Below are 27,692 nucleotides of genomic sequence, written 5' to 3'. Positions count from 1 at the left end.
AACACTATGCTCTATATAGTATGTTCATGTCATATTTTTGTGACTTTATTGCACACTGAAGGCCAAACACCTATTTGTATTCAATAACTGAGTTTAAACAAATTGTGTTGGATGGTCCCTTTCATTGACTACAGCCAAACATTTCATTCCATTCAGTGTACATGTCAAGCTCTTTTTGTGATATACTGCGCTGGAATTTGCAAAACACATTATCAAAGTCTTGGTAAGAGACTGGTCTCATCTGACTAGGGTGCATGTTTGACAGATCAGCACCAGGCATGCCATGGAGAGGACCAACTAGGGCCTCTTGGCACAGCTGGGCAACATCCAGTCCTGAAAACCCCTCTGTTCTTTGAACAAGTAGCGACATCTCTTTGTCACTAAGACAATAGTTGTGCAGTGAAAGTAGCTGACTGATTATCTGATGGCGTGCTGTCCCGTCAGGCAAGGGGATGAGCAGTCGCTTGGTGAAATACCTCCGTAGGTTCTCTGGGATTTCTTCAGGCTTACTGGTGGAACAGACCACAAGAACATGGTCCTCAGCAGAGGTCAGCATACTGTCAAGCTGTATGAGGAGCTCAGCCTTGAGGTGATTTACTGGGCTCTCCTCACTGAGCTGCGCTGACAGCAACAGATCCACATCACTGATAAAGACTATTGCTGGTTGGCGACATCTTGCTACAAGGAAAGAGGCCTGGATGATCTTGTCCCCTTCCCCAAGCCACTTGGTCACCAGTGCTGAGCTGCTCAGTCGCAAAAATGCAGCTCCCAGCTGGCTGGCCATGCAGCGTGCCAGCATTGATCTGCCAGTTCCCTGAGGTCCAAATAAAAGGAGGCTCCGAGGTAATGTGGCAAGTCCACTGAACATATCAGGCCTTAAAATAGGCCAAAGTATCTCCTCTTTGATCGCTGCTTTGGCCATTTCCAAACCTGCAATGTCACTCCAGTCCACTGGAGAGCCCTGCTGAAGGATTTCAGTAGTCACCATCTCTACCAGGTTAGAATCACTGTTCTTCAGTTGTTCCTCTGCAGCATGGATGGATGAGGTAGATGCACCTACATCGGACCCTGTTAGGGAGTGAGAGAGGTGTTGTCTGTGCTCTTCAGTTTGCTCACTCATGATGGGAGATCCAAACTTAGTGTAGGGCTCACCAGATCTGAGATCCTCTGCAGAGCTTTTGGTTGATCCATAGGACGGAGGACTTAGTGCTCTGCCAGAGTGTAAGTTAAATTTTCGTGGCTGATCAGCGGACATTGGCTGTTTGGTTGGCTTAAAAGCTAAAGATGATGCCTCAGTATTTCTTTCAAAGCCACTGCCTCTGTTTGAGTCTGACACGCTGCTGTCTGCTACTCTGTACAGTGGGCTCTGTGAAGAGCGCTGTTGGCTGTAGTTGAAATTACCATAGCTAGAGCCCATATCTCCATGTCCACTCATGTAGAAAGCTTTTCGTTTTAATGAGTTGGATGTGCTGCCATTCAAAGGTGTAGGTGCAATTGGTGTATGATTATGGGACTGGTAGGTGTAGCCAGGCAGTGTTGAGGGAGGTATTGGTGTTGGGGCTGCAATGCCGGATGGTAGATAAGCAGAAGGGGGAGGTGCTCCCCCAGGGCTATAACCAGGACCCACAGCAGTCTGTGAAGCATACCCTGTTGGAGGATAATTGTAGTTGGGAAGGTTTGGAGACCCAGCATTATAGCTTGGTACTAAAGCAGGGGGAGGAGGTGGGGGAGGTGGTTGTAACAGCCCAGCACTGTGCAACGGGGAGGGGTGTGGGGAGGGGAGGGCTGGGGTACTCTGGCTGCTGTAGCTAGAATGCAGGTAGGAGCCATTGTAGCTGGCAGTATATTCCTGAGAGGGGAGGCCCGAGTGAAGAGTGGTGGCTGGGTGACTCCCACAGTTACTGCTGGAATAGCTGGGCTCAGACAAACTGCTGGCCACCCCTGGGGAACTGCCTATGCTTGCTGACGTCTCTGTAGGGGGTAGGGCAGCTGTCATTCCAGCTTTGCTCACAGATATAACATCTGGAGCACAGTTCATTGGGTAAATCCCCTCCTGCCAGGATTCATTCTCTGACTTTCGTCCATTCATGAGTCCAGTGGTGGTGTTATCAGAGTAGGAGCACAGCAGGGCTCTTTCATTTGGGCCTTCTAGGATCCCAGAGTACTTCTCTGCATATTTCTTGAGCAGATTGGAGGCAGTCAGCGCAGAGATGTCATCGTTTGCCCACGCATACTGGTATGTTCGCTGTAAGTGCCCCCGGTAGGCCTCCACTTTGTGTGCTGGCGAGCGGGTAGTGGATGAGATGTCAAAGTGTTGCTCTGCCCATTGTGTATGCTCTGGGGTCCACTGCATCTTTAGACCTAGATATTCAGCATAAAGAAGAAATATGTCAGTATTTAAGCATTCATAAATATTCATGATCATTTTAAATTATTATCCTGGTATTTATGCATATTATATAAAAAACAAAAACAACAAGTGGAAATTTACTAAAAGAAGAAAATTATTTTTTCCCCTACTTGTTCGGATGACAAACGGTTATAACAAAGAAAAAGAAAAGAACTTGCTTCTTCTGGGAAAAAGAGACAACACTAACTGGATCCAAATCATGGCCAGTATGAGGATGTGGTACCCGACACCTGGTTACCGTGGTATAATCCACACAACACAGAGCAGAATGACACAGACATTGCAGGTCAGTCTATAATCCAACTCTCATCTGAGGCAGTCTGAGACAGTTTCAAATCTGCTTGGAGGAGAGCAGCAAAGCAATCTTCCTTGGCAGCGCTCTGTTGCTTTCATCACACAAAGCCCTCAGCCCAGCATGAATTACATCCACATCGAGTCTGCCTACTGCTTCCTCGTCGACAGTGTAAGTAGGGAAAAAAAACATGCTTCACTTGTCTTTTTCTCTGCAGCCTTGCTCTCTCTCTCTATGTGCCCTTAAAGGTTTGAATGACAGAAATAATCAAGTTAAATCCTAAAGTCAATCTGGAAATAAAAGTTTTTCCTCATGCTGTCATCTTTTACTTTGGGATTATCAGAGAATGTGATGTAGTCCTTCTAAAAGTGGACTATTAGAGATTACGGCTCAAAACAATCTGAAGCACTGTGCAGTCTTTCACATCTTTCATCAACACTAATCTGACCAAAAGTTAAACAAAGATCTGAGAGATGATGCATTTAAGCAAGGATTTCCTGCCTGTCAAAATATGTCTGCTTTTCAACAGCTGCTGCTACACAGCTATTCTTCATACTTCAGTAGGTTAAATCCATATCACAGGATTTGAACAACAAACAGCCACTGTCCAGAGGCAGATTACAAACGTAGTGTTTGTCTGTAGATTCCCTCCTGACTCCCTCCCAGCCATTTGCCAACGCGCCACTCTAGACACCAGCAGCTAATTAGCAGGATGATGCTGCGCTAATTGTGTTAATTTACAATGTTTTAGTCAAAGAGATCCATGCTATGGCTCACATGCTTGTCAACCATCCAAGCTAATAATAATGGACCTAAAAAAGCCTACGGCAATAAGAATGAGCAGGAAAAAAAGGTGTGGATGAACAGTTTTAAAAGAAAAAAAATAAATACAAACAAAAAGAAATTAATGCAAAAATATATAACAAATTTATCAGAAAAATCTGACTTTCAAAGTTTCTGATTTAAAGTGAGTAGATTCTTGAGAATAAAGAGTCATTAATTACCCACCGTTTTCTAGCTATATATATTCTAATTTTATATATATATATATATATATATATATATATATATATATATATATATATATATATACATATATATATATATATATATATATATATATATATATATATATATATATATATATATATATATATATATATACATACATATATATATATATATATATATATATATATATATATATATATATATATATATATATATATATATATATATATATATATATATATAATTAGTTTATTAGTACAGCTGGGTTAGGCTGAATACAACTTCCTTCTCATGTTAATTCACATTTCGTTTCCCTCTTTTTTTCCAAACTGCAGAAAAGTATTCCAACATTTATAATAGTGTTTGGGAAATGGCAACCAGCACTGTATTGTCAGCCAAGAATCTCAACCATTGCTAACACTGCAGTGAGTGTAGCAGGATAATGGCTCTTGTAAAAATCATTTAGCAGAGTTCCTTAACACTCAAGGCCCATCTCAATAACAAAACTGCACACTGACCCACATCGAGCCCACATTCATGTGATATAGCAGACCTTCTCTGAACAGCGTACCACTTTGGACAATCAAGGAGGAATTACCTGCAGTGTGCTTGAGCTCTCTGAGCATCATTCAAAGGGAACAAATTACAGAAGGACGCTAATGTACTAACAGATTTTATGTAGAAAATGTTTCATTCTTCCTTGCAAAAAACCTTATTTAAATACTAAAAATACAAATAGTGACATCTTGCAGTTCTACAATATGGACAATTAATTATTACAGATATATGTAGAATTGCATACTGCAGTCAAGCTGTCATTTTTTTCTCTTTATGTTTGTAATTTAAACACAAAATTTGAAAATCCCATGCCATTAAAATACTTACATAGGAAAGAATGTACACAGCAGTCTGTAAATACTTTATGTAATATGTGTGTTCAAAATACATAAAAAGACACTGACATAAAATTACAAACACGGCAACCACCTCCATAAATATGCATTAATGCATATATTGCAAAATAATTTGTTACTCTGGATTTTTTGTAAAATTTGCACTTTATTCCACCGACATAAAAATTAAAAAACAGCATCCACAGGTTCCTTTGTCCTTCTTTGAAAAAGTGTAATTACAAAGCGTTCTGCTGGTGGAATGTTTTCAGATAGCCTTGGGACATGAGCTCAAATTCCATTGATCAGCTATGAACAAAAAGGGCTTTTGTTAGGCTGTTTTGTATTGTTCAATTCATGGTCCTGAATAATCCTCAAGGATAAATTCTGCCAAATTATTAGGAGAGACTTTTTCATAAAATACATTTATTCATTACAATGTGGCCAATAATCCAAAAATAACAAATTAAACAAATAAAAAGATTTCTAAAAATTAATGTTACTAAGTAATATGTAAAACTGTGTGTACAATTTCACAGTTTTCAATGAAAAGTAAAGCAAGTAGCCAAGAGCCATCTGATATGTGATGATGCTGCGATGTTAGTCTGTGCTGTGGTGTTTAATGTCTGGTTAGGTGATCATCATCGATGAAACAGAGATGCTGACCTTTTTGGGAACTATTAATCTTGCAGCCCAGGCCGTTTTTAAGCAAACAAGAGTGGGCCACTACTCTCTCCATCCAATTTCCTTGCGCGTAAATTGGACCACCGCTTGCACAATTCTCTATTCATTACAGTGCTGCTGAAAGGAAGCACAGAGGTGGCAGAATGGTTTTTCTTTCCCTTTTTCTGAGTATGTGCGTACGGTATGTGTGTATGAGGGATAGGGAGAGGAAGAGAGAGAGTGGAGACAAAATGCCTTCCAGGAGGTTCCCAAACATAAAGAGCTGGACTTTCCTTCCTGCTTTTGCTTATGAGAGGGGAAATGGGCAGCTTAAGAGAGGTGTGTATATGTGTGTGTGTGCGTGTGTATGTGTGTGTGGCAGGGAGGTGAAAGCTGTCTTAATTGAAACGTTGCCTAATCAGACTCATTACCATTTTTACCAATTTGCATCACCAAAGATGCTTATTAGGTAGCTGTGTTTAATAAGCCACTCTTTAGAAAACTAACTGTAATGAGCTCCTTAAAGTCAGATTTGAGCACGATTACACACTGAAAACTGTAGCTGAACCAGACTGGTACATTTAACCATGTACAATGTCATAATTAAGCTGCACAAACTCTGCACTTCACACCACACAATAGTCCCAGCTGAGGCAGTAGACATACAGAAAAGTATTTATAATTACTGATCATTACAACCCTGGGATTTTCAGTGCCGGACGTAAACATAATTATGGCAGTATTTGCTTTTATTCTGCACACAGAGCTCTCTACTTGACAAGCGTGCAAATATTGCAGACAGACAGTAATTATGTTTATAAATAAAAACAAGCTCATATTCATATTCAAATTCACTGGAGACAGTCTTAGTAGGGGTGTGGTGAAACATTCTAATACAATGTGAAATGGTAATCGGTATGGCTACAGGCAGTCATTCATCTCAAATATCAAGTTAAGACTATTTAAACTCAATTTAGAGCTCCATGTGGCAGTAATTCCAATCTTTAGATGGCAGGGTGCCATTTAACCCCTCATTTAGAAAAGATATGCCTTCCCCAGTCACTGTCTTTTCCAAGGCTATTGCCCATACATTTTACATTGTGCCCACCCATGGCAGTGAATTACTACATATCTTCACAGTTTTTAAGTCCACTGATCCCATTGGATTATGTTCCCATCAATCATAAAAAACAGCTGAAGCATGATGTGAAAGTATGTTAGTTGCAGTCAACCTATGACTAAGGCGTTTTAATGCAATCAAACAAAATTTCTGACCATAAAGGATGAAGTTAGTTAACCAATTAAAAACAAAGTTACCCCCTCCATTTAGTAAAAACAGTGTTAATAATTTAAAGTACCTTTATTGAACATCTGGAACCTTTTTAGCTTTTAACATTAGAGTCATACAAATAAATATGCCTTTTAATTTCTCTAAATGGAAGAAATTACATAACTTAATTGCGTTCAGATGATCACATGCAAATAAAATAAATTACCTTGCCGATTAACAATGAATCACATGAGAAGAAGCTGAATTTGGAGGATATTGTGATTTGATTTGCAAATATTGTCAAAGTCTTAATAATGACAATGGATTCGGCATAAAGGCTACATGTTTAAATATACATAAGATTTAAAAATTCTTAGCCTAAGTCCTGATTTAAAATAAAAATAAAGTGTAACTATACACACACACACACACACACACACACACTAACACCCATATTATATATATATATATATATATATATATATATATATATATATATATATATATATATATATATATATATATATATATATATATATATAAATAAACAAATTAGGCAATCATTGAGTGAAACGCTGGAAATGTATTTCTTTGCATTTTCTTAATTTATGTCCCAGATGACATTCCTAAATTACTAATCTTTAACAAATGGCTGTCATGTTACCTAATGTTAAAAGTATGAAAACCTTAAATAATGGCATTCTGAATGATCACTTGTGTTATATATCCACATATCAGCATTCCAGCATGTAATGCTGGATTGCTTTATTTCACACTCTATAAAAAGTACTATACTATTTAAAGGTTTTTATATAAAGGTTCGATATAGTCACTAAATTAAATGAAATTCATCATTTATCATTTTCTATACCACTTAGTCCAATTCAGGGTTGTGGGGAGACTGGAGCCTATCTCAGCAATTAGCATATCTCAGCAATTAGAAGGCAGTAGGCAAAGTCCAACCTGGACAGGTCACCAGTCCATCGTAGGGCCAACACAGAGGGACAAACAACCTAAATGAACTAAATAGAAGTCATTTTAAAAAATGGTTAAAAATATTGCAATAACAAGCTTGAGCTTAATTTACCTCTTATATTAGTTTATGTCCTGTTATTTTTAGAGCAATCCCCAGAGATAAAGTGACAGCTGGTTCCTAGGAATTTAGACCAAAGTGTATGTTTTCAGTTTTAATTTATCAGTCACATACAAATATAATGCTTTATTCTGAAATACAAACATATCAATATTTATTACATGTCAGTTCATATTTGTAGATGGAAGTGATAACTTTCATCTACAAACTATTTCTACTGGGAAACAATTAGGACACTTTGTGTCCTAATAGCTGTTATATTGTCCTTTAACCAAAATCATTTCAACTCTGATGTTCCTGTTATAGGCTACCTACCTCGCATGGACCCACAGTCCTTTCAGCTATGAGATATGTGAAAGGTTTCTTGTACAATGCACACACAGTCTGTCTTTAATCCCCACACATCTCAATATGGGATTAAGATCTGGGCTTTGACTGGGCCATTCCAAAGCTCCCTATTTCTTTCTATTGAGCCGTTACTTAGATGATGCATGGGAATCATTTGGGCTATTATCATGTAGTTGGTTCACCTCTTATTCGTCTAAATCTTTGGACACAATGTATCACATTTTCTTGAAGCCCACTAAAAAGAACACTTTTTGGTTGTTCATGCTGTTGCAGAAAGCAGCCCCAAGTCCTGGCATTTTACACCCTTGCACTTGTAATCAATTCAGTCTAGCTTAATTTGCATAGCACCAATTCACAACCAAGACATATCAGGGCATTGCAGAAGGAATTAGCTTTACATTTTAAGCAACCCAAGGTACGGTAAGTCAATGTGACAAAATCAAAACAGATCCCCAAATCAACATTATCAATAGTGGAAAGGATATCTCGTGGATTCTCAATAGCAGAAACAATTTTGTGTATGAGGAAATTAATGAAGTCATTGCAGCTGAGAGTTGAAGGATACACGGCTCGACATCGCTATAACGCTTAAGGCTCATTTATTGTTGACGAAGGCACACAGACAGATGGACAGTTTATTCTGTCTACTTTGGTCCGTTTTAAAGGATCTTAGCTGTCCATCACCTGACATGCAAGTTGGAGTAATAACACTGATAGTCGTGGGGGGCAGTATTAAGTTGTATAGCTGACATTTAACAGCGCCGGAACAAACCAGAGAAGAAGAGAACCGGTAGGAGACAATGCAAAAACGGTCTATAAAAAGCACCCAAACAAGACGCTTTGCGGTTTTATTTTTCCACTTTTTCTGATGATGGATGGTTGTAACAATTTTATAGATGTGCATTACTGAACTCAGCACTGTTAAGAGTGGACTAACTGACTAGACAACTATAGCAATGTAAAAGATATATGGACGAATGAGGGTGACCACGTATGACAACGTTTGAAATGGATGTCCCTCTTCTTATGCATTGGAGCATCAACTGACACTTAGTCAGCTTGATTACAAAGATGAAAAGAAACCTATAGTTGTTCTTGTTGGTCTTGATGAATAAGCTGTTCTAGTTTTACAAATATCTATCTTATACACTGCTAAACTTTCTTTCCAGACCAAGTGAAAATTCTCTAGATGAATTAAACCAAGCAACGTGCCTCTTTTGGCTGATTGTCTTCTTTTTCAAAGGTGCAACACTGTCTAGCTTTGTCCACATTTAAACAGTTCTGTCAAGAAAATGATCAACCTGTTTAGGAGTAATGCTCAAATGGTTGTGGTGTTTTTTTATTACTTTATTTACTGAAATCTGTCTTTGGTTTGCAGCAAACATGCCCCCTGTTACAGTGTTAAAAAAAGAAAAAGTCAAAAGCACATTTTTTCAGAAGTCCTAGGGCCAGATACATAAATGATGCATGCACACAAACCAAGCGTACTTATTTTCATACACAAAAAAAACCCCATCTACTCCTTTGATGGTAGTTTGACAATATTAAAAGAAAACAAAACAAATAAAAACAAATACGGAACCATCAATAAAAACACTGCCATTTGCAGATGGAGCAGAAATGCATCGAAGCACCTCAAGCTTGAAGTACCATCTCAACAGAAAGCGCATATTTATTTGTTGAGGCTACAGTATGTAGTGTAACGCCTACCTGTCAGGAGACTGTAAGCTATGTGTTTTTAATTTGTAATGTGATTAATAATAAATAATCTATAGCTATTCTAATGATTAATCAGATGAAACATTTTACAAGTTTGACAAACCTAAAATACCTAAATATATGCATACAAACATAAATGATGCTCTCCTGATGATGACAAAGTGGTAATAAAAGACAACTGAGAGTTGGGAAGACGCTATAAATTCTTTTGCACTCCTTATTTTTTAAATCTATATGAATAACAAAAACATTGCTGAAAGCCTTCAAGTAATCTGTTAATCACACCATTATGATATAAATATAAAGATCAAACCAAAGTAAATATCTAGCACTTCAATGGGAAAGGATCCTTAAAAGCCGTCCATGTTCCAGGTATCTTTAGCTGATGCGCTGCATTTGAATCAAACGGCAGGAATTATTAATCTGGGGGTCTCCCAACTTTTTCTCACAAAAACTGATATTGTTTACAACTGTCGTGATAAATTTATGTGATATGTCACATGACAAGAAACATGCCAGAAGCTCTAGGTTAAAGCTTGTTACATACAGCCTGAGAAGCGAGAACATTTTTCCTTGCTGACGAGGCCGCAAGAACAAGAAAAAAATTATTTTTCTCCAGGTCCATACATACTCCACGAGAAGCTTCGTGTGCAGCGGGGAGGTATCACTGCGGGCGGTGATGTCTGCTTTATAAGCAAAGAAGCTGGTTATTTTATATTTAACAAAAGAAACTTTGTCCACGGTAGGGTGGTTTGTGCACGCACGGGGGTTTTATTGCCACATGTTGTAAAAATTTTCGTATTTTTTTCACCACCTCAATCAGCTATTTTATCCAAACATTCCGTTTTACCTACATGCTTTTCCGTGTTACCCAAGCCCACCTAACATGTCCAACCAATCACACAATATTTCTCTGAGCTCCACAAGACAAATACTTCTGCCAGCCTGATGTGTCAAGAACTGTTTTCAGACAAAAAATGACGTAATTTTCTTCTCGGGGCCTCGAGAACAATTAAAAAGTTCTAGCTTCTTGTGGATTATGTAACAAGCTTTAGTTAGGCGGGCAGTTGCAAATTGCGACAGGCGCACCAGTGATAATTTATATGTATTGGAAGGTAAGTGCCTGCTTAATTTCACAAAATCAATACCGTAGGCTATTAAAAAAAACTTGCAAAGGTAGCTAAATTATTCAATAGCAATCCTCAGACTCTCCCAGCTAACTTTATATGTCATGACAACCAGTAGCTTAAGTTGACATGTTTCCTCAAAAGAAATGATTGAAAATTGTCTGAGCCTTTCCAGAGGGGTCATCCTGCCAGTAAGCTAGCATGAAAGCTAGCTAAGGCTCTCAGTGGTCCATTAGCACATCTCTGTGAACATACATAGACCACTGGCATCGTACAGTAGCGGTAAATAGCAGCATGGAAATCTGCTTTTTTATGTAAACTATTTTTATATGGGGAAGGCGACTGGTCATGTGCTTCACACATGACCAGTTGTTGCGATGACATGAAAGGAAAAGGCAGTACAGAACTGCCTTTATGTGTTTCAGATTTAAATTAAGTAAAGAGTTGTTATTGTTATGTCACAGTTTATAAAGTCAACATCTGTGCACAGATATCTGATGTGACATGCAGGTACAGGACTTGTTTTTTACATAATGGACTTGTTTTCCTTTAAGTCCACTACAATATAAGAATAAGAATAATCACCAGGTCAACAGTTTCTTTCGCCTGAAACGAGTGCGCATCAACAGAGACAAGTTCATCTGCTTCTACAGATCGTAGGCCACTGATGATCAACTAGAAAGAGTTTCTTTGTTTCCCTAACTGGCTTCACACATGTAATCACTGCCAATCACATACCTCATTCTGAAGTGGATGTACAACTATCTGCAACTATTTTGTTGGCAATGTTTCCCATGCTGTACTCCATGCTAAACAATAGAAATCATGTCAAATAAATCCACACATCCACAGTTTTAGAATAATATTTATAAATAATAATATTTATAATAAAATAAGATTTATAAATAATATTTATAAATCTGCCAAACATAATATAAAAATCAAGTTTTGTCATCCAGCAAAAAATCTCCGCCCGAACAATTCAAGTTTGTGAATGTGCAGAAAAGGATTTGTAAGGTTACAAAAAAGAACTGCATATGTAAAAAAAAATTTAAGATATTTTTTAGACATCTTCTCTACATATGCAAAGCACAAAACTGTGTACACAACAGTGACACTATGTCACCATCCAATCAGATAGAAGTGTAAGAATTATGTACGGATTTGTCCTTCGGGTCTGTGGACAGGATGTTTGTGAAATAACTTAGATTTTGTCCACAAATTAAAATATTTTTTTACATTTATAAAAATCTTTTTCTGCCCATTTATGAACTTGAACTTTTTTGGGGCCAGTTTCTTTTGCAAGATAACAAAACTAATATAATGACATTCTATTGATAATTATGTCAGCAAACAGAGCCCTGAATTGGATTTGGTGTGCTGTAAACCCTGATTCTACCTTTAAAATCAAGTTGACTATGATTTCGCTGCAGGTCTGTCAGTCAAAGCAAGACTTCAGCATCAATGCCAGAGAGAAAACAACGGAGTGGGCGTGCACCATTTCTGCACAGGCAGTGTGCCAAGTTGGCCCACATGCTGGATACGCAGTTCAGATATAGCAGTGAAAGTAGTATATAACATCAATTACCACTGCTTGCACCATAAACACTAATGAAACACATCTAACAGCTAACATTTATGATGCATTATAATATTTAACATGTAGAAATTATTTGACTCTCACAAGAAAATATAAAACTGGTAGCAGAATGACAGATCTGGCCATTTATGTGGTAACAAGCGGAATTCAGATGTTTCCCTGTATGCAAACAAGAAGGACGATAAAGGGTATTCAAAACATGAATATTAATTCATATCTGCACAGCAACCTAACCACTACTTGACTTGGTCAAAGGTAATTATAATCTATTCCCTTCATTATTGTTAAAGATTTAAAACTTACAGCATTGGTTTGAGTTACTGCTTAGGTAACATGGCACTCAAACACAAACATTCATTCATTCATTATCCCAACCGCTTAATCCAATTCAGGGTCGCGGGGAAGCTAGAGCCTATCCCCGTTTTAGGGTGAAAGGCAGGGTACACCCTGGACAGATCGCTAGTCCATCACAGGGCCAAACACAAACATATTGGCGTTAAACAGTTATCCAATGCACCTCAGAGTAAAGAAGAAAGCCAAACATATGTACGGGCACTGTACTTGTAAAAACTGGAGCACGGTGGTGGAATCAAAAGATTCCAAGATGCAGTTTTTTGGTAAGGTGATAGGCATAACAATGAACTTGATTAACTGAACATTTTTGGGGGGTTTAGTTCCCTTTAGAGATTTTGGATAAAATTTTATTATCATAACTGAATCTTCACTTTTGCAATCCTGAAAATGAAAGTCTTAAGTTATTAAGATGGGGAAGAGAAACTCAAGGGATAAACTGGAGCCTCATCAGACATGTTTAATTTGCAAGGAAATGCAGATAAAACACACAAGGTTTGAAAAAAATAAAACATGTTTGCATTCAATCTAAGTTTTTTAAAAATAAAGGCAGCTCATTATTTTAGCAGTGACTATAAGTTTTTCCATTGAAACAAAATGGTTTACTAGCACTGAGCAACACTGATATAAATTCTCACACACAAAAATGATGGTTTTTAAAAAAAAAAATCAAAATAAGTCATCTAGAGCTGCCAGTCTAGGAAGTACAATTGTATTTTATTTTATAAGTAATTAGATAAAGGATATAAGAGATAATAGAAATTAAATAGAGAGATAATATTGTTGCTATTCCTATGTTCTAATATAACAGTGAAACAAATTACACATTATGTTTCAATGTTTTAAATGCTGCATGAATGAATAAGCTGAATGGCAGCGCTACAGAAATATTTATATTTAAAATTAGAATATTGTCAAGATAATTTCTGCCTTTTTCTCCAAATTCTGTTAAATTTATGACACAACGTATGTATCTACACAGTTTGACAAGATGACTATATTTAGCTGTTTGCTGAAAGCAAAGTGTTCTGCATGATAATAAAGTTTGCAATGACTCCTACTGACTACACTCTCAAAAATAGAGGTACAAGATAAGGACATTTCTGTACCTATAGGTACATTTTAAAGAAATGTTCTCTCAAAAGTACAATACTGGTCTTTAAGAGACCAGAAGCACACCTTCAGAGTACGAAAAAGGGTTCAAAGTGACATAAAGTACAAATTTGTACCATTTCGACCATAAGGGTACCTGCAGCATTGAAAAATGTAATGTTAATGGCTGTAATGTTACAAACTAGAGCAGAGTTAAGTGATGACAGTAGTACTACTTAATAGTCATTTACTACACCAGACAATGAAGGTCAGATGCTGCAAACTAAGTGTATATCTGGTCAGTATTTTGAGTTTTTGAAGATTATTTCTAGATTAAAGATAAGATAATATTGCTAAGTGGCATGGACCAGGCCTAATGCTGTGGAAAACATAAAAAACATAACTTGAAAAGGTGAGGTTGAACTTGATAAGGTACAAAAATAGACCAGAACTGAAGGGTACAGAAATGTCTCTCAAAAGAGTACACCCCCAGCGACAAGCATTTTTACCTTTTTAGGTACAAGCTGGTACCTCTATTTTTGAGTGTGTACATACACAGCTTGAAATGCTTAATTGCATAATGCAGTTGTTGCATATTGTGGATATCCTAAAGCCCCATGGGCCTTTGGGTTAAGTTCATGATAAATTATGCTGGCTTGTATTTCTCATATTCCTCAGTAATCCAGTAAATTGTGAGGTTGAGCTGCCATTTCTTTGTTTCAATGATGCTCATTAAACCACAACTCCTCAGGCCATGAAGCCCTTGAGGCAACAACTTCTATTACTGCCATAAGTAAAGCCAAATCTGCACATTTCAAAATAACAGCCCAGCACACACCAGCAGAACTTGAATACTGGTTAAAATTAAGACAATTACATGAGACAGTCTTGATAGTATTCTGCGCTGCATAATACTGATGAATACTCAAATGGCTTGTTAGTTAAAAGAACACAATTGTTGAACTGAAGCAGTGGGTGAAACTTGTTTAACCTTAGAGCACATATACTGTAGAAGGAGTAATTTTTTTTTTTGGCAAGCCTCTATGAACTTGGCTACTTTGCCTCTCAAGGGATCACTTACACACTTCAAGTGAGAGGAGAAGCAGATTGTGACCCTGCTACACGAGGCCTCATTGACCAAAAAGCTACTCACTAACATCTTCATCACCCAAAGTTCATCTACCCCAAGGAAAACTAGAACGAGATGAACATGCACATCTTGACTCAAACTGGAAGGCAGCAGTTTCATCATACTGAGTCATCTGATTTCCACACCAACTGGCCCACCGGAAATTAACAAATTATCTTGTTCACTGGTCCAGTTCACAACTGAGATTACATCCAACCATTATACTTAACAACCATGATAACCTGATTAAGAGGTACAAAATGACATTGAACAAAAATGAAGATGCATTTATTTGTGAAATGCTTTATTACTCCCAATCACAATATTTTCCCAACTTAAAGGGAGTGAGAGCAGCATCAATGGGGGGGGGGGGGGGGGGGGGGGGGGGGGGGGACTTAATGCTAATAAAAGCAATTGCTAAAAACATGTAAGTGGACAAAAATAAAAAACAGCCTGTAACTCAGAGGGTGATCAGAACAAATATCCCGTGTTTTGTGGTTATTTTAGTTTATTTGTTTTAAATTTCAATTATGATTTTTTTTTAAATAATAAAGTTTAACTAAGTTTTCCAGCGCAATAAAAAAAAAAAGAATGCAATAAAAAAAACTGTAAAAAAAAAAAAAAAAAAATCAGACTAATAATAATAATAATAATAAATTCAGTATCAGACAATGCATTTGGCAAAATATCAAAGCGTTACTAAAAAACACAATCGGTTGAGTTTAATCCATATTTAAGCAAACATACTTAATAAAAATTAACCAAGCATTTAATATCAACTAATTAAGGCAAAGAGGGAAAAAATTGATTGCATAAAAAAAAAAAAAACACTGAAATTTCCTTTTGTTATTTAATAAATTCCTCATATCGCACAAATTACATGATATACTGAAAGGAAAATATGTTAGAATTTGCCTAAATTCATTCCACACTGTGATATAGAAATTAATGCAACTGTATTTATGGCATTCAGCTGTTGAGCTTTTCTGCTTCTTTTTTTCTTTTTCTTTTTTTTTTTTACATGGGAATAGAAATGCCAAGGCCATGTGTTGTTCTATTTACTTTTCCCCACACATTAAACTGATTAAAAGTTTAAATTGAACTCTAACAGAAAATACCCAAGTGATCAGTGAAAGGATGTTTGCCTGTAACCGCTGTCAAGAGCATTTTGAAGCATTCTGTGGTATCGACTGCAAGTCTCAAAGAAGGTTACTTCTCCAACACAGGCCAGACAAAAGGTGAAATGAGACAACTGAAGCAATCTTAGGTCAATATGAAATAGAAATCTCTCAGCTATACTGTAATAAAGTTACTGAAGTGAAGAAGTGAAGCCATAAAGGAGAACTTTCACAAGGAAAAGGCAGTTGAGGAGATTGGTTCGCCCACTGGCAAACAATGGCTTGAAAGAGCTAAGCTGGCACAGAACCATGAACCTGAATTACCGCATTCACTGTTAAAGCTAGGTTTAGATTTAAATGTAATCTATTATCTTTATGTAACTGAGAGAAATGATGCTTTGAAAAAGTGTGGAAATATCAGAACAAGTTCATACATTTCCCTCGATATAGTAAAGTGACTGAATGAGAATTTTTTTGTAAATTGTGGATCTACTTGATATGAGTTGCTCACTTCAAACACGCACAAGGTTTTTCTAGATATACTATCAAAGCAGATCCATGATGTAAAATTACACAAATACTATAACAACTTAGCGCAATTGGCACACTTATATTTGTAGTTTAAGTCCCAAAAAATTCTGTATTATTTAATAATAAAATGTCATTATTATGATCTAAAACAATTGGTTTTTATTTATGTAAAGATTTTTGTTTAGATGGTTTTACCTGTAGCAATTACAACATGATAAAAAAAAATCTGACTATTTATAAAATGGTTGAGCTCATTTATATAAAAATAGAATGAGGTTATACCATTATAATTACCCTTCTGTAACCTAAATGGTAACCATGGCTCAGTCAGATTTTCCTAAACTCTTCTATTTCTAATACTATATTGTGATACAAGATCTACTCTGCCTAACAACTTAGTAGAATAAACTAACACAAATTACCACAAATACAGAAACTGACTGACAAGGTGTTCATTAAAAGAAAAAAGCAAACAAAAAACAAGACTTAACAAAATGTCAAGCATCTTTGTTTTGTCATCGCATGGAACTGAAAGAGTGTTTACATCCCGTGGTTCTGATGACTGTAGTGCAAACCTTGCAAAAACAAAAGAAAAAAAAAAAAACAATATGAACAACAAACAGGTATGGAAACAAGTGTATTCAACTAACAGTGAAGCTGAAATCCTATCTGAGTGCTGTTATAAATTCCTGTTGTTGTGTACGATTAGCTTTTCCTGTTACTTAGTGTATTCACAGCCATGCTGTAACAAGGCAACATGATAGCAATGAAATAATGTGTGCAAATGAAAGAGAGATGCCAACATATATAGTGGCAACAATGGTGAACCACTGCGAGGCAGCCGGTTGAGAGATTGGCGCCTTCAGAGAGTTCAGTGCTTTGACACAAATGAGGAACGTGCAGTGAATATTATTCCAGAGCATTCCTTAATAGATTATGAAATGAAGGAAAGAAAAAAGGTCAAATTGTGTCACAAAGCAATTGTGAAAAATAAATGAGATAATTAATAGAAATCGAGAGGTGGGCATTTCAAATATTTCTCCACTCTCTTTGTTCAACAAACACCTTTGGGGTGTTATCTTTCCATTCCTGCGGTAGGACGCGTATTTTAAAAGCACAAATTACCAAACATGGAGTAAACAGACGTTAAACATTTCCCTGATTTCATTATGTGGAGTTCTCTGTGCAGTTTAAAGCAATGATTGCTGCGCATTGTGCTGCATTTGCATGTTCAGAGTTCAACCAATTAAAAGCTAATTAATTAGACACAATTCTATCAAGACACAAATCCCACTCATCAATATACACAAGCAAGGGTCAGCCATTGCTCAAATGTGAATTGGCTCTTTGCACCATGTAGACTAGAGAAAAGCACAATAGCACTATTGGAGCTCACAATAAACAGATTGGCATGCATGCATTCGCTGGAGCATGAACTCATCAGCGCTGATAGATTTTACTTCCCTGGACTGAGAGCTGGGACACACAGATCTCTCAAATACTCACCATTAGAAAAAAAAACAATAAAAAACAACCTAATTATGAAATTGTGATACCAATAACAGTACATCTTTTTTACTGTAATCATCAAACAATCCAGTTCTTCTCCATAAACATGAGACTTTGTAAGAAAGGAAACCCAAACATCTGCCAAGAGGAACATAACATAAAGAGAAATCTTGGGTTCCTTTAGCCGATACAGGGAAAAAGCCAAAGTCAAACGTTTCTACATTGTCGCTGAATTTAACAAGGAAGTGCCTCTTCTCAGTGTAAATTTGACTTCTCAGTGTAAATTTTTCTAAATTTTTTTGTGTTCATTGTTTTCATCACATTGCAGCTAAATGTTTGATTCGCCGCATAATGGTGAAAGTAAACATGCTTTAAGATTTCTGATAAAATGTTTTCTTCTTTATATTTCCATCAATCACACTAAATGCATATGAAAGCAAAGTACGCACAGCGTCCACTGGCAGAAATATGCATTCAAAGACATTTACTCCTCTGTTTATTTGTAAGCTTTTTGCCTTTCTTACAGGTTCTACACATACTGCTAAATAAAACCTGCCTCTAGCTGGCGTGAGCCCCCCCCCCCCATTGAATTGTGAACAACCAGTAGTTAACAGATAGTACACCGGTCCACTTTGTACAAGGCACTTCATACAGCCCTGCTAATTTGGGTATGCATGAAATAACAATATCCTACTGGGAGCACTCTGAGTTTCAAACACTTGGGGTCAACTACACAAGCAGATTCCACATGTGCAGCCTGTGGCCACTGAGGTCTGGAATCTACCTCCCTCCTGGCTGGGTGACGTTGCATGTTCTATTTCCAGACCGAGGGTTGAAGTAAGGCTGCAGGGAGTGTAACACTGACCCACATGACCTGTGGCCTAGAAAAGCTGCCTGAAGCTCTGCACACTACAAACTCCTCACTCCTTTGCTTCAGCTTTTCAAAGACAAACACAACCTTTACGCCGAGCATGTGTCTTCTGTGCCAAATGATTTGCATCCCTTTTTATTCACATCTTTGACTTGTCACAGCATTGTGTGCTGCTGATGGAGCCCGATGCCCACCCTCTGATGTCTCAAGTGGGATGAAAGAAAAGGAAGCCAAAGATGCAAAACTGCTTTACTTTCAAGCCCAGTGTCTACAGGCCACATGTCTCCAGTCATCTGTCACTAGTTTACATACATGCTATGACACTTCCGCTCTCTGTGGGAACCCGTTGTCACCACTTGGCCGCCAGCGGAGGCTGACTGGGTGCTAGATGGGTCTCCCCCAGGTACCTCTAGGGAGCCACATTAGGTCTAACTGACAGACTGACAGGAGCACACAGACACACGGGCAGGACACACACGCACAGTTCATCCCTTTTTCAAGCAGTGCTCACTCTTCCGATCGTACACCAGCTTGCATGCTCCCAAGGCATGGTGCACTTTGCATAAAGCAGTGACTTTGCTTTACATCAAATTTTTTTTTTTTTTTTGACACAAAATAATTTTTCACCCCTCTAGCCTCTCTGTGCTACGTGGAAGTTTTGAAATGAATAATGGAAACAACAGAAGTGAAGACTCATGGGATCCATTTAAAGATGTGGGAGAGGCGATGCAGTCAGGGTCTGGGCTGCAGAAACATCACGTTTTCACTAAATGAATCTCCTATTGTTCTGGATTTCTAGAAATGTTGCTAGGAACCATGTGCCGACCCAATAATGCCAAGAATGACACAGTATTAACACTTTTCCCTTTAAATAAGAGGTAGATTACAGAAAAACTGCAACAATAAAGTTGTATTTTTTTATGTCTCTGAGGGACAAAGAAATGATATGTGTGCTAAATGAGTTGGACATGCTGCAGCAACAACTAGCTAACAGCAGTTATGTGCTCTGCAGGTATGATACCATATTACACTGTAAACAGAACACAGGCTTTTATTGCGCATAAGCAAAATGCTGGATGCAGCAACAGAACAAATAGCTTGATTTCCTCTGTAAAAGTGGGAGTTTAAACTATGTTTAGTTCTTCCTACCAAAAACCTTCGACTGGTATTTCCACTTTCCCTCCCCAGATACAATGGAAATGAGCATGCAAGCGTAGGGCAGCCCACTGTAACAGCTATTTTAGACCATGCAAAGTCAACACAACTCCCTGAGGTGATTTCCTGATAATGAACACAAAAGCGTGTCAACCCTCATAAAGCTCAGCAATGACGCTGAACTCTTGAACACTTTTTTTCCTTTTTTTTGTACTGCTCTTTCTTCCCTTTTTAAAATGAATCTAGCACCAGGTGGACTCCGCGAGGGACGGCTGGATAGGCTGCGCCGCAGACGAGACTTTCAGGAGGGATTCATTTACACACAATAAACAAAACAACAACAAAAAAAAAAAATCCAGATTGTGAATTTAGTTGATGTACATGTCCCGATTTCACCAAGATAAAAGTTTTCTTTCTCCCCAGGATGTTCGGTTGTACTCCCTCTCTTTTTCACAAACTGCTGTGTTTGAATCATCATGTCACTGTAGACACCTGCTGCCTTGCCACAGCCTGACACCTTAAACCTCCATGACAGCATAAACACACCCCACTTTCACCCCCCCCCCCCCCTTTCCACTACTCATCCCCTGATTTTCTGCTTTCCTCGCCACACCATCAGGCAAACCTCAACCCATCCTCTCTTGTCCCTGGCACTCAAGGCTCCCTCTGCTAGCACCTGGCAGCGGGCCAAACTGTCAGCCGCCGACACCACAGAGGATGAATGAACCGCTGAGAACTTTGAGAAAAGCACTGATAGCTCACATCTCATCTGATCATCGCTTTAGCTAATTGTCTCAAATTGATATTTAAGATAATTAGCATAGGCTGTGATAGATGGGAGGAGGAAAAAAGAGTCAAAAGATTAGCTTTTATATTCAAAGCAAACGCAGGCATGCACTGGAATATAAATACCAAAGTTAACACAGGCGTGTATTTCACTATATAAATCATAAAATCATTATTTCATCATTGTTACAGATGCAGGTAAAATGGTTGTACTGCACTATTTCATGCAAGAAAATGGTTTTCAAAATTATATTTTCTGTCTAAATTTCTTTTTAATGGCCATCAACCAGTCAAATGTAATAATTATTAGAGGGTGTGACAGATAAAGACAAATTTAATTATCTGTATAAAAAAAACCCCAGACATTTTAACCAATTTCCATTTTAAACAATCCATTAAATTTGACAAATATTGTGGACTGAAGCACTACTTCAAAATCAGTCTCGTTGTTTGGAGTTTTCAGTGCATCTGCAGCCGTGGCCTCGATTAGCAGATTAATCAGAAACTGGCTTGCGTGAGAGCGCAAGAGGCATTTCAATACTCAGTTTTCTCCTATTCTCTTGTGGAAGGCTGGCTGCTCTCTTACATTGTGAAACTCCCCAACAGCATGTCCACAAAAAAAAAAAAAAAAGAAAACCCTTGGAAGAAGGACAGGAACAAACACCTCTTTTCACCAAGGTTATTCAACGATAAGCAACAGTACTCAGGCACACAATGGCAGCTCAAAGTGGGAGCTATTTTCAAAAGTCATGAAAATGTTGATTTTGTTCATCCTACTCTTTAAGTGTTGGGTACTTAAAGCTTGACAGTGACAGTTCATTATGTAGTTAAAGAAATGAATTGAAAGATTTGGAAGTGGATTCAGTCCTAAGGACATGATGTTGTTATACCTCATGGATGAATAGCATCCTGTTGTGTAGTGCAGTTGACATCTTTCCAGAGCATGCACTTGTAGCCCAAATAAAACTCTCATCCTGAATCTACTAAGTTAACCACACAAATCTGATAAAAAAAAAATACTTAAAAGCTATTTAAAAATGGCTGCATGAACAAAAAAAAAAAAAAAGAAAAAAGTGATATATTTTTTATATAGTTTCAGTTGTGCACATATTTCTGAAATGCAGTTTTATATCCAAGCAAAAAATGAAGATTTCCAAGTTTCAGATTGTTTTGGTCAGTTAGAAAAAAAAAAACTTGAATTTTGCATGTCTAATTAAAATGTAAACAGTGTAATGAGGACATCAGTGATTTCGGCAAACGTCTCTCTGGCTGCCACTGGGGGTATGATAATTACAGAGGCAAATCTATGAATGCGCATGAATCTCCTACAAGTCCAGATTAAAAGCCTTAGTGCTAAACCTAGTTTAGTACACCTGGGGATTGTCTATTCTAGCCAATCCCCAACAGGCTCGGAGCTGCCTCATCTCCTTATGAGTGCAGAGACACTTATGTGTAGGAGATGAAACAAAGCCCCCGTTTCACCGTGTTGGAAATTAGAAGACCGAGGAGTTTGAGGCAACAAATGTTGCACTCTGTGTAAATAATACACCTGGCAATGGCCTGAATAAAGCAGCCCTGCGACAAGCCCCATGAAAGTGTTGTGACTGCAATCAGTCATTTACTGAACCCTAAGCATATTATAATTTATAGGATGAATCATAATGACAATATAAGATGTAAAGGTGAAGGATTAGTTTATTTTTTTTTAAAAACAGTTTGAAGAGACTGCGTGCAAAATGATTTGGGAAACATAACACGCAGAAAGAAAAACAAACAGGCAGACATGCAGACAAGAATTTCAATCTGTATATACAATTTAAAAAAAACAGAAACGTGCTTCATCAAATCAAAGAAATCTATAGATGTATTTGAGGCAAGCTACAGTTAAACTGATGAAATATGCTCATGTTTACTCTGCAATGTTTTGTCCAAAGACAAATTAATCTGGAAGTATTTTACTAGAATTACAAAAAAAAAAAATCAAAATTACATGACAGGCCAGTAACTAGGAGGCATAGGAATGGTAAGAACAAGCAGCCGATGGTAGTCACATACATTTTAGAAAACATCTATGCCATATGCTGTCACTCAGAGGAAGAAGAAGGAAAAAAAGAAACAAGTCTGAGCAGACAGTCGCTGTGTCTAAATGAGATGGTAGGAGGAGGAGGAGGGAAGAAAAAGGGAGGATGTCAAGGATTCATGGTCCTTCATCTTTGCAGTAGAGCAAACACGTCCCTCAGTATAGCAACAGACAGCTGCCTCCACCTTCTAATGCAGTCCAACTTAAATCACTACGAGAATTGTCAGTGTAGAGAGAAATGTGCAAAGATAACATAGCAAGCTGCCACGAGGGAAACGACAGACATGTGGATACAAGGGAGGGAAAGATGAACGGAGACAGAGACAAAGAGAGAGAGAGAGGGGGGGGGGGGGGCATGTTAAAAGACTGGAGTTTTTCTGTCCCTTTTGCTGGAGTCTGACTCCAGTGGGGGCTTCCTTTGCTTTTTATTTGAAAAACAGCGATGACCCCGCTTAACATACCTGCTTCAGAATGACAAGCCTGCTCTGATCTGGTTTAATATAGTCAAAGGTTTGGATGGGATTTCTTGTAGTTACTGTCAAATAGATCCATCTGTAAAGATGAACAAGATCCTAATCTATTTACAAAAGCCCCCCACACACACCCCAGGGGGCATTTGCAGACTCAATGTATTTTGGAGTTTGCTTTAATTCTTGTCATTAGTGCACATATGAAGTGTAACTTCTATCGTATACTAATTCCCTAAAGCAGGAGTGCTCGGCTCCAGTCCTCTAGGCTCTGCAGTCATGCGGGCTTTTAGATGCCTCCCTGCTATAATACACCTGATTCACATTAAATGACTCTCCTTAACAGCTTGTTGTCAAGTTCTGCTTAACCATGTTGACCCATCAACCTGATTCATGTGTGCTGCAGCAGAAAACATCCAAAACCTGCAGGGCAGTGGCCCTCGAGGACCGACTCTGGACAACCCTGATCTAAAGCAACGTTGTAAATGATGCAGGCAGCTTTAATGATCCATTGTGGTGGTACACACTTTGGATATTTGGCATAGCATTTAAAGAGGCTAAACTGCTTCATCTAAAATATTAAGGAGAGGTTTTATGTAAGATGCACGTACTGTAAGATTCCTACTGGCAGAAAATGCAGACGCTGGATTTGTGGAAACTTGCTGCGGTGCAGTCAGTAAGCACAAGTCACAGCACTGTAACAACATCATAAAATATTTAAAGCATTGTTTTAACTTTTGCAATTTAATATTTTCTTTTAACCTGCCAGGCCAAATAATGCTGCAAGAAAAAACAACCAAAAAACGTTGAGCTTTATGCACCTTTATGCCAGTGATGCGTTGGTCTGAATATCTTCCGGTAAGTATAACAAGGATATTTTTGTATTTTTGAGTCTCTTTGGATGCAGTTATGTAGTTTACTCCACACAACTCTTTGTTATTATTTATAACAGGTTTTTTACAACATGTGTGGTTTTACAGAGAAGAGGGTGATGAAAACAGGGAGGGTGGTGGGGTGGGGAGGGGGGGTCGGCATCTGCTGTCTAATTCTGTCCAGAGATTTATGTCAAGCAGCAGCTCAGATTGTTATCATAGGTGCTATCATATCAGAGATACACAGGACTGTCCGCCTCTTTCCATGCACACCCGAGGTGTCTGGGGTTAAGAAAGGATCTGCAAGAATCGCCTAACACACCGCAGGAGCAACATGCAAACATGCAACTCTTCTAGATGTGGAACTTTAATGTATACGCTCATTTTGTTTGCATTAATTATTTGAGATCAGAGATATACTTTTGATAAGTGCAGGGAGACTGCTTTAACACAGATGTACCTCAGTTTATTATAATAAGCCCACTTTTACTCCTTCAGAAAAAATATATTTCATTTGAATTTGAAGGTAGGTGTGTATATGTGTAAACACATAAATGTATCCATCAGCTATTTTTCTTTGTTTTTTTTTATATAGAAATTATTGTTTTAATTTTTTTTTTTTTTTTTTTTTTTTTTGCATTCCAAATTTGAGATGGTAAATCTAAAGAGATTGAATGCTGTATTGAAATTTAGAGCACAAGGTAAGAATCAAGACTATAGTGTAGTGCATCGCTCCAAACAATTTGCCATGATTGTAGTTTCCATGTCTGAGCAACTCAAAACAAAAATCTTTTTAATAAAAATACACACCACACATGCATGGGGGTGGGGGGGGTGGGGGGGTGGGGGGGGATACAAATGTAAAAAACATCAAAATCCCAAAAAAAAAAAAAAAAAAAAAAAAAAAGTAATACCCACTTTACAAAAAACACATTACAACCAAACACTCAAACATAATGAACGTGGTGGTAATGTACATTTTTTCCAGTGAGTGATGGATGTTGGGATGCTGTTATTTTTGAAGAGGAGTGAAAACATACTTCAGCTTCACTGCTGATGATGTTAATTTCCTCTCAAAGCAAAACATGCAAATGAAATGTGTGAACACAATTAAGTGAATTGTTCCACGCAGGTGGAGAAGGTTCACTCAGGACAAAGTGTTTGCAGAAGTGACCCTGCACACAACTTGTTACTTCTCCTGACTTTCTGTCCATTTACTGGCTTGTCACAAATAATTGCTACAGGAACAAGAAAAACAACTATTTCTGACATCCCCTTGAAACTCATTTGTTAGCAGATCTGATTTGGGGTTACATGTGACACAGTGACAACTATACGCCATTTTATATCATATATAAATACAGTAAAGCTTATACTGATTCATGTGATGTTTTATTATATTTACAGATTATTTATAACATACTATAATTGGAATAATAAAATATTACACCATTGTTGTATTGACCACATTGAAATACAGCACTTTAGTAATCTTAGAAATTCATTATTCTTGAATAAACTGCAGTATTTATGCAATGAATGCTGATAATTGTGAAACTGTAACAGTGAATATATTGCATTGATAATATATATTTACCCTTAAAACAGATTGTGTGCCGATGTAATGTCATAACATTATTAGGAAAAATAGTCTTGTGAATTCCTTAAAGACAAACATTTTCTTTATGGCTACATTATGACAAAAATTCATACTAGAAAAAAAAAAGTCAGAAGTGAGTTTGAAAATTTATCTAAAAATGCCAATTTGCACCATTTAACAATTTCATGTTTGTTATCTATTTACATACTGTAGTCAAATTGTCAGAGTTATGCATGCAAAAAAACACAAAAACAGTGCAATAAGAAAAAAAAAAATCACACAAGGAATGCAAGTTACAGAAACCACACAAACCAAATTAAATCACAAAAGAGGGAAATTCCTGAGGGGTCTTTGAACTAAACTGGTAAAGCCAATTGTGTGAAATTAATCACAATGTGCCCTAATATCTCTGAGCTATGTTCCTCACATTACTGAACCTAAACCAAGCAAACTTTAGAAGATGAACCATGCATGCACAAAGACAAAAATACTGCAATGCCAACCTTTTTTTGCCCCCCGAATAGGACAAATACGAAATAATAATAATAATAATAATAATAATAATAATAATAATAATAATAATAATACAACAACATTGAGGATAATCACAAAATTAAACGTAGGCCTACCATAAATACTGGTGCTAGAGATCATGTCTTCAAGCCTAAAAACAAGAGGAGAAGGAAAACAGCAGAATCGGAATTTTCACGAGGAGGAATTCCAAAGGTTGCTTCTCATTACAGCCACTTTTCCTCTCAGCTATCGCATTTCACAACTTTAAAAAGCGAACGTCCGCTTGCTCTTTCGTCTGGCACTTACACGGGCCATGTACATAGGAACTAAATAAACGGAGTAAAATTGGCATGTGTCATAAAAAGAATAAAACGTGCAGCCTTCTCACGAGCCCTGAACGGAGACGCAGGAGCCACGCAGGCACGACTGAATGCTGTCACTTCTTGCGCGAGTTTAAACTAGAGACTAGGAAGCATGCGAGGGGCTGCAGATGACATTAAACATACATTCTTCATGCCGCCCATTAGAGGAAGTGGCTCAATCAGCGTGATGCCCCCTCCCTTTACTTTTAAAATAGATTACATGCCAGCAGTTGCCCCAGTAAGAGCGCAATGACAGCCCATCTATCTATGAACCCCCCCGCCCGCACGCCTGCGTGTATCGCGGCAAGTTTTATTCAGGCTGACATGCAAAACTTCTCGTTGCAGGAAAGTTATTCCGGACCGTGGATTCTGCCGCGTGTGGACCTTTATCCTCAAACTACGGGGGGAGTTAAACATTAATCGTATTAGTCGGTCTAACTCCAATACTGTTAAACAGTCTTCTCTAAAGCGGTGACAAGTCGTTTTGCTTCAAGGGGGGGATAAATGCAGAATGACCGGTTACAGACCGCGCTGCAGCCCTGCGATGCGCGACACCGTCTCTCCGCGAGCGTTTCTGCGTGCATTGCTGCTCTGTTTCTCTCTCTCTCTCTCTCTCTCTCTCTCTCTCTCTCTCTCTCTCGCGCTGTTTTTTTTTTTTTTAATTGTTCGCTTTACTGACTGACAGAACGGGACTTACCTGTGTAGGTGACAGGGCAGCGTCAGGGTTTATCGTAACATCTATCCCGTGAGAGCGGAGATGAATGGCTCGCTGCGGTCAAGCGTGGCTGCTCACGATTTGAAACCATTCCAAGTTAGTGAGAGGAAGACTGGCC

The 27,692-nt window shown here is 37.9% G+C and overlaps 1 protein-coding gene across 2 annotated transcripts; it reads right to left on the bottom strand.

The window, feature by feature from the left end:
* On the bottom strand, positions 1-27,692 carry fign (fidgetin). 2 transcript variants are annotated; one of them, XM_079254909.1, is made up of 2 exons: positions 27,557-27,692; positions 1-2,361 (listed from the first exon to the last, which is right to left on the bottom strand). In XM_079254909.1, exon 2 carries the CDS (start codon positions 2,351-2,353, stop codon positions 122-124), a length of 2,232 nt encoding a protein of 743 aa, XP_079111035.1. In that variant the 5' UTR covers positions 2,354-2,361; positions 27,557-27,692; the 3' UTR covers positions 1-121. The 2 variants fall into 2 exon arrangements, with proteins under 2 accessions (XP_079111035.1, XP_079111034.1); XM_079254908.1 differs by lacking the exon at positions 27,557-27,692 and adding an exon at positions 26,614-26,728.

This window comes from Telmatherina bonti (assembly GCF_933228915.1).
Source record: "Telmatherina bonti genome assembly, chromosome: 15".
NCBI lineage: Eukaryota > Metazoa > Chordata > Actinopteri > Atheriniformes > Telmatherinidae > Telmatherina > Telmatherina bonti.
This window is presented reverse-complemented; position numbering and strand designations above follow the sequence as displayed.